Raw genomic sequence first — 17,234 nt, 5'->3', positions numbered from 1 at the left:
ATGACTGGGGTGAACATTTTTGTCCTGGCTAGCTATATAGAGTAGTCATCTGAATAACTGGAGCACCAAAAATGTCATTGACACACTGATTTTGTTCATCACTGGCACAGTGAAGGCCTAACCTTGTCCCCAGGTTAATTGAGCATAACACATATAATCCTGGCATATCAATGAATCAAAGCTGGCCTCTGTGGGAGTGAACAGAGGTAGGGAATGAACTGAATTATTTGTTATTAGCGAATCACATGACTGCGAGGAGTGGCTCCGAATCAGAAACATATGGTGTGCCACTGTGTTCGAAGGTCCTCAGGGAGGTTCGGAGGGAGATTGACTGATTAGGGATAAAGCCAATGGATATGGGTAGTGACATTTTCTATTGGACAAGGACTTTTCCACATTCTCCCTATTGGGTTAACAAAGGCCATTTTTGAGGTATAACAAACATATCGAAATATGAGTGTGTATCATTGGGTGCATAATGGAGCGGCAGGGTAGCCTAGTGGTTAGAGCATTGGACTAGTAACCGGAAGGTTGCAAGTTCAAACCCCCGAGTTGACACGGTACAAATCTGTCGTTCTGCCCCTGAACAGCCAGTTGTTCGTTCCTAGGCAGTCATTGAAAATAAGAATTTGTTCTTAACTGACTTGCCTAGTATTTAAAGGTAAAATAAATACAAATTATGTGTGTGAGACTGTTTGTGTCTGAGACTCAGATACAGTGTGTTCTTACCCCATTCTCATTGTGCTTTTCTCCACTTCTACGGTTGGCCTGCTCTTGAGATTGCTGGCTCCCTGCAGGGGGAAAGCAAACACTGAGTACACTCTAGACCACGTGTCAAACTAATCATTCAATCTGGCCACAAAAAAAATTATTTAACCACCAGTGTCATCATTTATTTTTTGTTGTAAAAAAATAAAAATTCATGTAGATCTCAATAGACATGGAAATTAGTAAAAACAAACAAACTGTAGAAATGACCTACATTTCCAGTCTCTTCACTCTGTACAGCTGGCTAACAGTCATTGAAACGAAAGCTAGACAGTCAGGAAGCCTCAAATTCTAAAAGCAATGGATAGAGAACTATTTTACTTATTATTTTTACAGCGAGGAATTTATCAATATTAAGTGCGGACCTCAATGAAGAACAAATGCAGCCCGCGGGGAAAATAAGTTTGACACCCCTGCACTAGACAGTATATCTGCAAACACACACGGGTAGATGGGTTTTGGGTGTGCAGTGAGGTCTCAATGTTGCTGTCATTGTATGTGCTTTTACAATTTTCCATTGCTACTAACTGGTTTTGTCAGACAGGAACCCCTCAGGGACAACTCTTAATTTACGAGTAAATACTAATAAACAGAGAACACTCTTCTGCTGAAATGGGTCTTATTAAGTATGCAGATGATAAATAATAAGTGTGAGTGAGTAAGTAAGTAAGAGCTGGCATGTGATGGACTGGGGCCACTTGGGGTGGGGGGGCTCTGTGCCTTTGTGTTCCCGCCCAGTGGAGGGTTGACTCTCTCCACTGAAGACACCATCATATTCCACCTCACTGAGCCCAGGCCGAGAAAGAGTGATGAGAGAAGACAAGTCAGTACACAGGGGTAAAAGTAACAAAGAAATCCTGTGACTGAAACTTAAGTCGATCTCCGATCGATTGTCTGGGGCCAAGTTAATCTCCCTTTTCCCATGAGAAAGTCATGACCATCATACTTTTTAGGGAAAGAGGATCATCTTGTATTAAACTGCAAGTTTAGCCAATTCCAGTCCCCTTGATTAGGGGGCCTGGGTCCACCCTGGAGGAATTTGTATTTCGAAGGACTGCGAAACTAATTTATGGTGGCTTTTTTTTAAAGGACATAATGCAAAATACATTTTTTAAATGGTGACACCATCTAAAATATAATTTCCACCTCCAGAAATGAGCCAAATAACATATTAGTAAAACTTATGGTACAATTATTTTTACATATTGGACCATGCTTATAGCCTGGTCTACATCCCTCAAACTCAACTCTGGACCTCAAAATCAGTTCCACTGCGTTTTTTCATCATTCCCCTCTAACCAGGGACTGATTTAGACCTGGGACACTAGGTAGGTGAAATTAATTACCAGGTAGAACAGAAAACCAGCAGGGTCCGGACCTTATTGGGTAAGACTTGTATACCCATGGTCTATATTATCAGGATGTGCTATTAGCAACAAACAAAAAACAATAACAAATAAATATGAAAAGACCAAACTGCTTTCAAAATTGTTTTCCGAGTTTGTATTAAGATTTATTGTGCATTAACTGCTTGTCAGAATACGTTTCCCTCACTATGGCTCTCGCAACTTGAAAGAGCCTGGAGAGGAATATTTCTCTCACATAGAACACACAACCAGTCAATTAGGTAAATAGGTAAACTATTCTACTATAGGGTTGTCTGTTTTATTAACATTATATGGCAAAAATAGTAGTTTTAGCACAGAAAGTTGCATCCGGAGTGATACTTTGCTTGAAGCTACAGTAGGCTACACACGGCTATTTGAGTCGAGCACCGCGGTGGTGTGCATTATAGACTATTTAATTCACTTCATCTAAACATCGAAGTGTCAGCAACAATTATTAATGTCAGTTCAGTGCACACTGCATAACAGAGAAAATGTGATATTTGAGAACACATTTATTCGGGAATATATCGCATAGAATAGACATGCTTCTGTATTAGGTCGTGTCATCTCCAAACCATTCACCACCACCCAACCTCTCCGGAATCAATGTGATGGAATTCCGTCAGAGTGAATGAGAACTTTAACCCCTAAGTACAGTAGAAAGTAAGGTGAAGAGGGAGGGATAGGGCATCAGAAAAAATAGACGATTGAGGGGCTCAAATCAATTAATTCCCAGATTCCTTGCATCCTTCTCAGAAGTATTGGAAGAGAAGGTCCAAAGACCCTGCCCACGGACATTCTTCTCCAATACGTTTTAAGAAGGGAGGAGAGAAGATGCAAAGAAACGATGAAAGGTTAATTAAGGGTAGAGGAGAAAGGTAACATGCTTGCATTGGTGTTCCAACGCAATTCCTATTAACACTCATGGCATTTCAATGCGTGACAGTTGAAGCATACCGGCAATAAAACATGTTCAGGGACAGAAAGCCCCCTTTTCCAGTGGCAAAATTACAGTGGGTCTATTATTTATCATTTGTGACCAGCGTAGATGTAATACAGTTACAGAGCCTGCAGAAAGTGTTCATACCCCTTGACTTATTAAAAACGTTGTTCTATTACAGCCTGAATTCAAAATACAGAAATCTGGCATTTATAAAAAGTATTCACACCCGGGTCAATATTTTGTAGAAGCACCTTTGGCCATTACAGCTGTCAGTTTTTCTGGGTACGTCTCGAAGAGCTTTGCACACCTGGATTGTGCAATATTCGCCCATTATTTTATCCTGGAAACTTCCCAGTCCTTAACGGTTACAAGCATACCCCTAACATGATGCAGCCACAGCAATGCTTGAAAATCTGTAGAGTGGTACTTAGTAATGTGCTGTATTGAATTTGCACTAAACACTTTGCATTCAGGACAAAAGTGAATTGCTTTGCCACATTTTTTGCAGTGTTACTTTAGTGCCTTGTTGCAAACAGGATGCATATTTTTGAAAAATGTTATTCTGTACAGGCTTCCTTCTTTTCACTGTCAATAAGGTTACTATTGTGGAATAAATACAATGTTGTTGATCAACCCTCCGTTTTCTACTATCACAACTATTAAACTCTGTTTTAAAGTCACCATTGCTGAGCGGTTTCCTTTCTCTCTGTCAACTGAGTTCGGAAGGATGCCTGGGTGTATTGATACACAATCCAAAGTGTAATTAATAACTTTACCATGCTCAAAAGGATATTCAATGTCTTCTTTTTTTTACCCATCTACCAATAGCTGCCCTTCTTTTCGAGGCATTGGAAAACCTCCCTGGTCTTTCTGGTTGAATCTGTGTTTGAAATTCACTGATGGAGGGACCTAACAGATAATTGTATGTGTGGGGTACAGAGATGTGTCAGTCATTCAAAGATCATGTTAAACACTACTATTGCACAGAGTCAATGCAACTTATGCGACTTGTTAAGCATATTTATACTCCACTAACTTAGTCTATTTAGGGCTTGAATACTTATTGATTCAAGGCATTTCAGCTTTTCATGTATTTATTTTTGTAAAAATGTCCACTGACATTGGGTATTGTGAGTAGGCTGGTGACACAATCTCAATTTAATCCATTTTAAATTCAGGCTGTAACACAACATTTGGAAAAAGTCCAAGGGTGTGAATATCTTCTGAAGGCACTGTGTGCGCGCTTGCCTTTGTTTGCCTGTGTGTGCACATTTGCCTGTGTGTGTGTGTGTGTGTCAGTTACAGATAGCAAAGGGGTTACTATTGCACCCACCTTGATCACTGCTTTCGGTGGGCGAGTCCTCGTGCCGGAGAAAGAACTTGACCTCTTGTTTTCGGGGTCCCCACTTCTGCAGGTGCTCAAACATCATGTGCTCAAAGGGGATTGCTCGTTCTAGGGGTATGGGAGGGACAGAGAGAATTGTTTACTTCAGCCATCATTGATTTATTTAATGCCTATATGTTTGCTTGTATGCAATGTATGTGGTAGCATTTTCCATGGCAATAAAGCCTTCTGAATTTGAGAGAGAATTGAAAAACAGGAAAAGGCAGAATCAGGTGGCTCGTAGCTGTCTGAATGACTAGTCTATAATCTGCTTATCCAGCGTCTCAGAGTAGGAGTGCTTATATCGGATCAGGTCCCCCCCTGTCCATGTAATATTTATTGTGATCTAAAAGGCAAAAGTTACCCATAATCAGCATTCCTACTCTGAGATGCTTGACACATACAGTCCTTGGGCTAGTGAGGGACAGCGAGAAGGAAAGGAACAAAGAGAGAAAGAGAGCGATTCAGAGAGAGAGAGGGGCAGGGGGGATCTTAGCCCACCCCATAACATTCTTTACCACAGCAGTGATGGCACTATAACCAGTAGAAAGCAGAGTTCTCCTGGTTGAGCAGAGTGACTGGACCAAAGCAGGAGCTTTAAAAGCACTTAAGTGAGCTCCTCCGCTTGAGGCAGACTCATGCCGACTGCTGGCCCCATTCGTTCCCATTACAGCTGAGCCAGACTCCTCACACAGGCAGAAAGGAAGAAGGGCAGCGTGGCCGCTCCCCCCTCCCCTCCAAAAACTTGAGCTCTGATGAAGACTAGATAGTTCCGGCTGTGCTTTTCATCAGTCTTTGGTTGCGTCCCAAATGGCAAAAGCAGTGTAGTATATAGGGGACAGGGTGCCATTTGGGATGCAGGTTCTCTTCAGACATTAAATGCAGACAGCGGACACACCCCGCTGTCAGTGTGCACGCACACGCACGCACACACACACACACACACACACACACACACCATGATTGCTTCCCTTACCAGAGTTCTAGCTGACACACCCGTGTCATGAGTGTTTTGCTGAGAGGGACCACTCCGAGATAAACATGACATCCAGCCAGCGTGTTTATTAGCACTGTTACGTAATCCCATTTGGCTAGCTCCTGACAATACAACTCTGTGTGTGTAAACTGTTCTCCTTTGTGGAGAAATCTGTGGCAAACCAGTATTTGTGTATGTGATTACCCAGTACAGTGGAGGCTACGGACAGTTTTATGGCACACACATACAAAAATACGTTTTCAAAACCATGTGGAATTTGATTATTTGTCAAACATTAATTTTTTGATCATTTTCAAAAATAAATGTTATTTTCACATATCTAATAATATTATGTATGCTTTATATTACTGCGCGGCTCCCCATTTGTGGTGTCTACTTATTTAGTGAGGCCGCTATAGGTCAAGTGCACGGTACCTTCAAGCTTTGCATGAATGGGCTTGGAATCAACTAGAATTTATTTTGTTTCCATAATTGAGGCATTTTGCCTAACCACAAGTAAAATAAACTGGTCATTACTCCTGCAATTGGCATAGGCCACATACAATTGACAATTCCCTCAAAAATGTAGTTATCCCTTATAGTGCACATCTGACTACTCAAAGATCCAATTGTCTCCAGCAGTAGTTTCACAGTTGTTTCTCACACGAGAACTAGTTATTACTGTAGTTTGACTGGTATGTACGGCTCAGAAAAGCTCTCCGACGCAGAAGACAACACTTTCGTTGTTACTATGTGTAGACACAAAAGTGTTTCCTTTCACAAAGCTTATTTCCAATTGGAGCTGACTGTGTGCTACATGCTTATTCATGCTCAAGTCTGAATGCAGCCTAAGTAGAGAAAGCATGTATCCCAAACACCCTATTCCCTATTTAGTCCACTAACAGAGCTCTTTGGGCCTTAGTAAAAGCAGTGCAGGGAAGATAACTATTTGGGATGCACACAAAGCATTGTTAGGGTCTCAAAGCACACAACTCCTTCACAATTTGTGTGGTAATGAGAGTTGTCAACATGTAGTTCAGATAAAGTGGTTGATCAAAAAGTCTCCATTTCAACACTGACCTAGTCTAGTTGGAAGTGCACTTCAAGTCCTGAAGAGCCAACATATGAACAGGCTGTTACTCCAGCCAGTACCCGACTAAATAGCAAGAATGAAAATGAGCAGTGGAACTGGACTCTAGGTCAAGATTGAAGTATACCTGCACTAGAGGCTAGGGTAAGAAGGCGCTTGAGGAGGAGATTCGAGACGCCGTCACTCTTACCGTTGCCTCGCCACACTTCGGCAAGGTGGCAGCCGCTCTCGCCAGGCTCCTTGCAGAACTCGACCACGTCACGGCACGATGTCTCAGGGGTGATGGGCACCTCGGTCAGTGCCTGTTCCCCATCACTTAGGTACACTGTCAGGATCATCTGAGCAGGAGAGAGGGAGGGAGGCAGTTAAAACCCCTGCTATTGGTTACGTTGAGTAAGCAGTAGTACATTTAAGTCAAGGGACAGGTTTTGCTCCCCCAACACCTAAAACAGATCTAGATCTAGGGTCAAAATTTAGCATAAATATTTAGGCTAAACGTTAGCTACCCTTTGCCAATCCAAACTACACGTGCTTCATTTGCTCAATGGTTTCAGTGCCTTCAGTTTGCTAGCAATGATAAATAGCTACCAAAAGCGATTGACGTGGATTTTCAATTATGTTTTGAGCCATCTATCAGTAATAAGCTCCCTCGCTCTCTGCTTTGAGCATTGGACAATCAAGCCACGACCAACCCTGTGTCCTGGCTGTAGCTTGAGTTGCATGTATCCTCAGCACACACTGCTGTGGAATGTGTGTGAAAAGGTTTGGTGGAGCTCTTTATGGTAAACGTCACAGAGGTTTGTGGAATACCACAGACTGACATCAGTTCCTCATAGGTGCATTGACATCTGATAACACTACCCCTACTGAATCAGCAGCCTACATGGGTTAACTCAATGGTCTGGTGATGATCATTATAACTTTCATTCATAGAGAAACAGAAAAACAGCTGCCAGAAAGCCTTTTTCTATGGATCCATTTCTGAAAATGTCCAGGGCCCCAAACATATTTTCTTCACTATTCCTCCCTCCCTTCTTTCCTTCTTAACGTAGCACTCACAGGTTTTAATGTGCAGTCAAGTGTTACCCATAAAAGACTGTCAGTGTTTGCCACAAGAGTCCCCCCAGAACTCAATACACACACTTGATTCAGTCCAACGCTCAAAGCAGAGATGGAGAAAGCTAATTACTGATAGAACCAAGGTTGAGAACATAATTAATAACACATGTTCAAGATACCGCCACTTCTAGCCTAACAGCATAGCCTGCATCAGTCACAATGGGCAGTCCTTCACACTTCCCACGGCTGATCTTGCCTCAGCAACAAACCAAAATCTCTATGACATTAGAATGAGTGGCATTCCCTTCTGATTGCAGAGAAAACTGTAGCACACATTACATCCAATCCCACACTGACCCCTAACCCCACTGCAGTTTTGGGCAGTCAGACAAGATTTTATAAATTAAAGAAATATGGGTGGAAATTCCACATGGCCAATCTGGGGGAAACGTGGAGCCATTACCCTATTGATTATATCCATTCAATCCTTTCATATCTCAAAAGTCCATAGGGGGTCTTGCTATGGGTCGATTTGGGATAGAGCAATAGATTCCACCAAGAGAGCAGCAGGGGGTAAGAGAGAAATCATTGGCCTTCTTTTCCACAGAAGGGGGGTAGACAAACCCAAACATGATGCAAATGTAGAGCGCCAATCACACCAACCAAGACCAGTTTCCACAACTAGTGCCAACAGGCAATCCCATACCAATGAACTTATCTTTGTCCTCTGCTTTCTTATTTTCAAAATGAAACAAGAAAGGATACATCATATTCTGAGTAAATGCATTATTCAGGGGAGCGGGCGCCAGGAAAGTGGTAGGCAGTGTTCGCCCTCTTCTGATGAGATTAAATCGGGAAAACGGGGATGAACAACGATTACCACTGCCAACACTGGACATAAGAAAATTCAGAGCGCAGAGCTTCTAAGCCCCTTGTCTCCCAGCAGAATCCCTCCATTAAGATCCACCTCAACATCAATATATCAGATAAAATCATAATCACAATACCAAGCAATTCTTTTAAGTGCACTAAAACAAAGCCTATTGGACCATGACGGATAATGCAAGAAACAAATGATCTTGCCAAAACCTACCAGGGGTAAAAAACTGGTAAAATGATCTGTTGGTATTGAACGCGCTTCCTAAAATGAATAGGATCTGACTTATTATAGTATACTGCAACCAGTAGCCTACATTTCAGATCTAAGTATGTGCATATGGTAATAAACAAGCTCTATGGCAAATGGTGGCAATGGCCAGCAGCACACTCAGGCTCAGCAGTCAACACAATCAAGAATTACCGACTATCCACTCAATCGCATCATTCCAAGATAGGGGAGGCTCATCCCCAATGCAGCATGCTCACACACAAATATTGTTTTGACCCCAATTTTTTTTAAATAATAATAATAATAATAATTGTCCTTTCTGGCTCAGTTGGTAGAGCATGGTGCTTGCATCACCAGGTTTGTGGGTTCGATTCCCGAGGACACCCACACGTAAAATGTATGCACGCATGACTAAGTCGCTTTGGAAAAATGTGTCCGCTAAATGGCATATTATTATTATATTCCAAAATATGAAATTCACAAAGGTCAGCATTTCTGTCATGCCATGGGATTTTTATGCAAATGTATGACCGTCTTCCAAAAAAATGCCAAACCGCTGACACTTCTGCCAAAACACAGGAACCACGGAAGTGCTAGTTTGACCAATCAATGGCCTCTGCCCCAGCATTGACATGGGTCACCAATAGCGTTGCTGCAAAACAAAGGTTAGATGGATGACAAAAAGACTTCACTGGGCAATATAGAGGAAACAAGCATATCGACAAGGACCTGGCACGGGCAGGCAAAACTGAAAACAGCAAAGGCTGTTGTAAAGATTTAGCCGAGACAATTTCACCTCGTAAACGACCAACACTGGCATGAGACAATGAGAGTAAACCACCCTTGAATTGAAACTTGAGCAAGACAGATCTCACCTCAAGAGGAATACTAACCACCCTCCCATAGTTGCCGTTTCTGCCCGTGGCACTTCCCCCTTTAACTGCTGTCCTTCTCCTCCGGCCTTCCTTCTTCCCCGGCCGGTGGCGCTCCTTCACCCAGGTACGGTCCTTCGAGAGGCTGACCAGGCCGCGGAGCACTATGGTCACAAACTTCTTCATTATGCACCCCCCCGCCGCGTCTTATCGCCCTGCCACTGTAGACTCCAAAATACACTCAAGTAAACGGTATGAATAATAAACGCTAGGCAAGCGTCAAGGTACGCAGTAGCGAAGGGAGCCCTGCAGAGGAGTCTTAGGAGGAGTGAGCCTTGCTTGTTGTGTGAGCACCAAGGGATGGAAAAGAAAGGGAAGCAAAAGAGGGAGAAAGAGACAGAGACAGAAAGAGAGAGAGAGAGCGAGAGAGGGAGGGGTGCATCCGCAAGCCCCCCTCCTGAGCAAGGCTCCCTGGGGCACACTGGTGAGTCGAGCACCGATGACACACTGCCAATGTGTGGGCGGGCCTTGCTGTGACTGACAGATAGAGGATCCAACCCTGGCATCGCTTCAAGTCGGTGACGGCTGAAGTAAGTCCCTCTCTGGGAGTGTTTCAACCACTGCTTCCAGCAAGCAATCCCCCGTCTCTGGAGAGCATAGATGTATCGCGATTTGCGAATGAATGGGCAGTGGAGAGAGAGGGAGAAAGAGCGAGAGAGCGAAGGAGAGAGAGAGGGAGGAGAGAGGGAGGGAGATGCATGCCATGCCTGCTCCCTGGTTAAAGGATTCACATGGTCATCAATTCTGACCACTCTAATCACATTCATATCCCTAGCGAGGAGTGTGGACGCCTCAAAACAACATAAGAAAAACAAAACAAAGAAAGATTTAGAAAGCCATTTATTGCTACAATGGATTTAACCAGTTAAGGTACTGTATTTTTCAACAGTTACAGCACAATCTAGGACAATGGTCACTTTAGTGTGCATGTGTAAATTGTAATCTATTTTTCAGAACTTGGAGCCTGGAGTATGTCAGCTCCAGGGTTGGAAACATTTCATTGTAAATAGGCCTAAGTCAATTCTGTGAGCGAGTTGGATATCTGATTAATGAACCTGAAATAAATCCTTATCGAGGATAGATTCCGTGAAATTGTATGGGGAATACATTCAATAGGCTATATAACAGACGTGCTTTTCAAATTGTGGCCTTGGGTCCATCTCAATTGACTTAAGCAAAAACTCGCAACATTCCCACAATAGCCATCATCACTCGTATAGGGTGAACGTCATCATTATTTAGGAAAAACCCTTTCCACCATTAGGCTTATATGGTCAAGCTCCTAAACATTGGTAGTGTTTAATCTAAAAATACACAATATTTCAAGTGATATATAGCCCTTGAAATATCCAAGCGCAACCTTAAATAATAAATCACCAAGGAAGTTAGTTCTAGCTCCCAAATAAGCTCCCACTTTAATGAAAATACTTTCAAAAAAGGGTCATTTTCTTTTCGTCTGCCAACCAGCCAGGTTCTACATATGATGAATTGCCCCATAAAAAAGACACCTACTACTTACTGTATCACCATGCAATGTTAAACGTTAGTTGCATCATTCCTCATCCGTTTAGTGCTTATACAGTAAACCGCAATATTTAGTTGATAGAGATTGAGATATATATATATTTCTGGATTCAAGGTTAATTGGCATAAACCTGATGCTATGCCAGTCTCTACAATTAAATCCATCAGCCATGGTTGACCCTTTTAATTTCAAGTACAAACAATGTGGTATGAATTATCTGGGCATTCTATTGTTAGATAAGATATCAATATACCAGTCCACCAAAAAACAGAAGTTTTTAAATCTTTGTTTACGGGGAAATGTATACAATTAAAATGGTGCTTGTTCCTAAGTTTAACTACAGTTGAAGTCGGAAGTTTACATACACTTAGGTTGGAGTCATTAAAACTCGTTTTTCAACCACTCCACAAATTTCTTGTTAACAAACTTTAGTTTTGGCAAGTCGGATAGGACATCTACTTTGTGCATGACACAAGTATTTTTCCAACAATTGTTTACAGACAGATTATTTCACTTATAATTCACTGTATCACAATTCAAGTGGGTCAGAAGTTTATATACACTAAGTTGACTGTGCCTTTAAACAGCTTGGAACATTCCAGAAAATTATGTTATGGCTTTAGAAGCTTCTGATAGGCTAATTGACATAATTTGAGTCAAATGGAGGAGCCTTTTGCTTGACATCACAGGAAAATCAAAAGAAATCAGCCAAGACCTCGAAAAGAATTGTAGACCTCTGGTTCATCCTTGGGAGCAATTTCCAAACGCCTGAAGGTACCACATTCATCTGTACAAACAATAGTACGCAAGTATAAACACATTGGTACCATGCAGCCGTCATACCACTCAGGAAGGAGACGTGTTCTGTCTCCTAGAGATGAACGTACTTTTATTTGAAAAGTGCAAATCAATCCCAGAACAGCAAAGGACCTTGTGAAGATGCTGGAGGAAACAGGTACAAAAGTATCTATATCCACAGTAAAACGAATCCTATATCGACATGACCTGAAAGGCCGCTCAGCAAGGAAGAAGCCACTGATCCAAAACCGGCATTAAAAAAACAGATTACGGTTTGCAACTGCACATGGGGACAAAGATCATAGTTTTTGGAGAAATGTCCTCTGATCTGATGAAACAAAAGTATAACTGTTTGGCCATAATGACCATCGTTATCTTTGGAGGAAAAAGGGGGAGGCTTGCAAGCCAAAAAACACCATCCCAACCATGAAGCGCGGGGGTGTCAGCGTCATGTTGTGGGGGTGCATTGCTGCAGGAGGGACTGGTGCACTTCATAAAATAGATGGAATCATGAAAAAGGAAAAGTATGTGGATATATTGGAGCAACATCTCAAAGACAGTCAGGAAGTTAAAGCTTGGTCGCAAATGGGTTCCAAATGGACAATGACCCCAAGCATACTTCCAAAGTTGTGGCAAAATGGCTTAAGGACAACAAAGTCAAGTTATTGGAGTGGCCATCACAAAGCACTGACCTCAATCCCATAGAAAATCTTTGGGCCAAACTGGAAAAGCATGTGAGAGCAAGGCCTACAAACCTGACTCAGTTACACCAGCTCTATCAGGAGGAATGGGCATAAATTCACCCAACTTATTCTGGGAAGCTTGTGGAAGGCTCCCCGAAACGTTTGACTCGAGTTAAACAATTCAAAACCAATGCTACCAAATACTAATTGTGTGTATGTAAACTTCTGACCCACTGGGAATGTGATGAAATAAATAAAAGCTTAAATCAATCAATCACTCTTATTATTCTGACATTTCACATTCTTATAATAAAGTGGTGATCCTAACTGACCTAAGACAGGGAATCTTTACAAGGATTAAATGTCAGGAATAGTGAAAAACTGAGTTTAAATGTATTTGGCTAAGATGTATGTAAACTTCAGACTTCAACTGTATATTTCAATGATACTATCGACATGCATTCCATACATTTTTAAGCAGTACAATAGTATTATTAAATATTTTATATGGGATTGGAAAAGACCATGCATCAGTATGCAGAAAATACATGCCCCTAAAGAAAGAGGGTTAGGAATCCCAGATGTAGAACTGTACGATGTGACTTTCGAGCTATCCAAAATGGCAAAGCACTGGAGGAGAGGTAGAAGAGAGATGGGTTACGTTGGAAACTAGGTTTGACTGCTCCCTTTGAACCTTCATGTTTTATCCCCCCCGTATAAACTGTGTGATAATGACGTAAGGAGATATATGCAACTGAAAAGCTGTGTCAAGACTAGGTCTTGCTATTATGTTAAAAGGCAACAATGTTTTGGAAGATTCCTTTTCACTACCATGCTCTGTACAAGCAGATACATGTTTGTATATTACAGATTTCAAATATTGGGCAAAATGTCAGAAAAGGTATACAATTTAAAGTTTTTCAAATATTTTACTTCAATGTCCTTAGGATGGGTTTGTCACAAGATGTGTGTTAGCGATGTGAATGGGCAAAAGGATCCCTCCCTCCATGCACTGTGGTAATGCCCAATTGTGCGCCCCCATGGGACAAAGCCTGAAAGTGCATGGGGTATGGCCTTGGATTCCATATACCTATGTCACAAAGACTGACTGTTGAGTGAAAAGTTAGAAATAAGAGGGATTAACCAGAAATAACTTACAATTAGTTTCAGGTACATATTTAACACTATGAAGTTTATTCAAAATGGCCACAATTCCACTGGTTCGTCCCAGATTTCACAAACATTTTGTGGCGTGGCCACTTGTCTACTGAGGATTTTTTCAAAATCATATAAAAAATGTACATTTACATTGTGCATAATTAAATGTATTACTCATTTAAGAGCACACAATAAGGTTTCAAATAACATCAAGATTAAGTTTGCCCCACATACAGATCAACAGTTAGTGTTTTTATTCGAGTTTCATTAGGAATCACCCACCTATCACACGGAAGTAAAAAAAAAAAATTAACTGCAACAACTGTTCTGCTCATTTAGGATAGGACCTATACTTCCCTGCAAAAAGTAGACTCCGAGAGAAATCATTATTGACAGCGCCTTCGGAAATTATTCAGGCCCCTTGACTACTTTCCCACATTTTGTTACAGCCTTATTCTAAAATTGATTAAATTGTTCTTCTAATAATTCAATCACACACAATACCCCATAAATGACAAACCAAAAACTTTATTTTTTAAATAAAAAAATAAAAATATTGCTTATTTATAAAAAATAAACTGAAATATCACTTTTACATAAGTATTCAGATCCTTTACTCAGTACTTTGTTGAAGCACCTTTGGCAGCGATTACAGTATCAAGTCTTCTTGGGTATGACACTACAAGCTTGGCACACCTGTATTTGGGGAGTTTCTCCCATTCTTCTCTGCACATCCACTCAAGCTCTGTCAGGTTGGATAGGGAGTGTTGCTGCACAGCTATTTTCAGGTCTCTCCAGAAATGTTCTAGTCTGGGCTCTGGCTGGGCCACTCAAGGACATTCAGAGACTTGTCCTGAAGCCACTCCTGCATTGTCTTGACTGTGTGCTTAGGGTCGTTCGCCCCCAGTCTGAGGTCCTGAGCACTCTGGAGCAAGTATTCATCAAGAATCTCTCTGTACTTTAATATTCATCTTTGCGTTGATACTGACTAGTAGGGTGGCAGGTAGCCTAGTGATTAGAGCGTTGGGCCAGTAACCAAAAGGTTGCTTGATTGAATCCCCGAGCTGAGAAGGTGAAACATCTGTCGTCTGTCCCTAAGCAAGGCAATTAAACAACTGCTCCTGGGCACCAAAGACGTGCATGTCGATTAAGGCAGTCCCCCGCACCTCTTGGATTCCAGAGGGGTTGGGTTAAATGAGGAAGACACATTTCAGTTGACTGCATTCAGTTGTACAAATGACTAGGTATCCCACTTTGCCAGTCCCTGCCACCGAAAACATCCCCACAGAATGGGCTTCACCGTAAAGAGAGCCAGGTTTCCTCCAGACTTGACACTTGGCATTCAGGCCAACGAGTTCCATCTTGGTTTCATTAGAACAGAGAATCTCGTTTCTCATGGCCAAAGTCTTTAGGTGCCTTTTGGCAAAATCAAAGCGGGCTGAGTGGATTACGTCTGGTCACTCTACCATAAAGGCCTGAATGGTGGAGTGCTGCAGAGATGACTGTCCTTCTGGACACGGTTCTCCCATCTCCACACAGGAACTCTAGAGCTCTGTCAGTGACAATCGGATTCTTGGTCAACTCCCTGACCAAGGCCCTTCTCCCAGATTGCCCAGGCGGCCAGCTCTAGGAAGAGTCTTGGTGGTTCCAAACTTCTTCCATTGAAGAATGATGGAGGCCACTGTGTTCTTGGGGACCTTCAATGCTGCAGACATTTTTTGGTAACCTGCCCCAAATCTGTGCCTCGACATAATCCTGTCGTCTCGGAGCTCTACGGACAATTCCTTCTACCTCATTGGCTTGGTTTTTGCTCTGACATGCACTGTCAACTGTGGGACCTTTATATAGACAGGTGTGTGCCTTTCCAAATCAGGTGCAATCAATTGAATTTACCGCAGGTGGACTCCAACCAATCAAGTTGTAGAAACATCAAGGATGATCAATGGAAACAGGATGCACCCGAGCTCAATTTCAAATCTCATAGAAAAGGGTTTGAATACGTGTAAAAAATGCTTTTTTATTTTTAATAGTTTTTTAAAAAGCCTGTTTTCATTTTGTCATTATGGGGTATTGTGTGTAGATTGTTGAGTTAAAAAAAAAAAACATTATTAGAATAAGGCTGTAACAAAATGTGGAAAAAGTCAAGGAGTCGGAATACTTTCCGAAGGTACTGTACGTTAACAGCAGCCAAATCTGCAAAGACCGGTCATTATTGGCTCCAACCGATTTGTCCACTGCCACATTTGATAGAGCCAACAAAGGCAGCCTTAGAAGATTTGGTTACCATTAGATCAAACTGTATTTAACACATACATTTTACTGCAGGTATAAAAGGTACAGCTTATTGCTTATGTGCTTTAAAACTAACATATACACACACACACACACACACAAAAAACATATTTTATTTTTATTTTACTAGGCAAGTCAATTAAGAACAAATTCTAATTTACAATGAAGGCCTGAGATGAAAAATACAGATGTAGGACAAAACACACAAGACAACAACACTACCACAATGCAGTACATCAGACAATAACAATAAAGAGTCAAGTCAAAAATAAGAAGTAATAGAAGTAGGGATGCACAATATATCAGTGAACATATCGGAATCGGCCAAAATTAGCTACGAATACCAAAATCGGTGTCGGCCCGATGTCTAGTTTAACGCAGATGTTAAAGACTGATGTCAAAGATTCCGTGCATACCTATATAACGTAGGAACATGACATAATGACGCCACGTAAAATTGAGCAACACAGCATTCCTAACCTAGCCCACAATGTCTGCTGTGTGGAACGAAGCAGTCAACAAGTCGAGCAGTCATTTGAAAGTGTAACAACATTTCAGCTCATTATCGAAATGTATTAAAGCCAAGATAACGGAATTCATTGCCCTTGACAATCAACTGTTCTCTGTCGTGGGTGATGATGGCTTAAGTGCAATATTTTTCAGATGTTGCCCTACCGGAGTTACACAGTAGTAGCGTCACTGCTATTAGCTTCACGACATACATACTATTGAACGCCGTTTGGGTCTTTGCGTGTCAAAAAAGATACAGTAGCACTGTCAAAGCTGCACAATAAAGTCCGCAAACAAATAAACACCGAATTATGTGTTTACAATACCGTGTTGGTAATAAAGCATAATTTGTTCGACCGCAACTTCCGGGGTAGCTAGCAAAAGCATGGTACCTAGCTAGCACCAATACAACCAGCCTGAAAACAATGACCAGTACAAACTGCAGTCATTTTCAATATTCTTAGCAATGATTTAGGAATCTTTGTGAGTAAGTATTAACTAGGTAGCCACTTGTTATTCGCCTATTGAAATTGAACTTCAGTTCATGACAAATAGCTAGCCAGCTACTTAACCCTGTTGCCTAAAGCTAAAGTAATAAGCAGCCAGCTAGCTTCATCTGG

The 17,234-nt window shown here is 41.7% G+C and overlaps 1 protein-coding gene across 4 annotated transcripts in view; it reads right to left on the bottom strand.

The window, feature by feature from the left end:
• Positions 1-17,234, bottom strand: part of ppp1r13bb (protein phosphatase 1, regulatory subunit 13Bb) — an 83,648-nt gene that overhangs the window by 43,613 nt on the left and 22,801 nt on the right. For all 4 annotated transcript variants that reach the window (XM_031837345.1, XM_020496691.2, XM_020496692.2 and 1 more), the window contains 3 exons: positions 6,740-6,887; positions 4,433-4,552; positions 730-791 (listed from right to left, as the gene is read on the bottom strand). In XM_031837345.1, the coding sequence (XP_031693205.1) occupies positions 730-791; positions 4,433-4,552; positions 6,740-6,887 (330 nt within the window). The remainder of the gene's footprint in view (positions 1-729; positions 792-4,432; positions 4,553-6,739; positions 6,888-17,234) is intronic.

Source organism: Oncorhynchus kisutch, linkage group LG12 (genome assembly GCF_002021735.2).
Source record: "Oncorhynchus kisutch isolate 150728-3 linkage group LG12, Okis_V2, whole genome shotgun sequence".
In the NCBI taxonomy this organism is placed as follows: Eukaryota; Metazoa; Chordata; class Actinopteri; order Salmoniformes; family Salmonidae; genus Oncorhynchus; species Oncorhynchus kisutch.
Note: the sequence above shows the minus strand (reverse complement) of the source record. Positions and strands in the feature narration are given on the sequence as shown.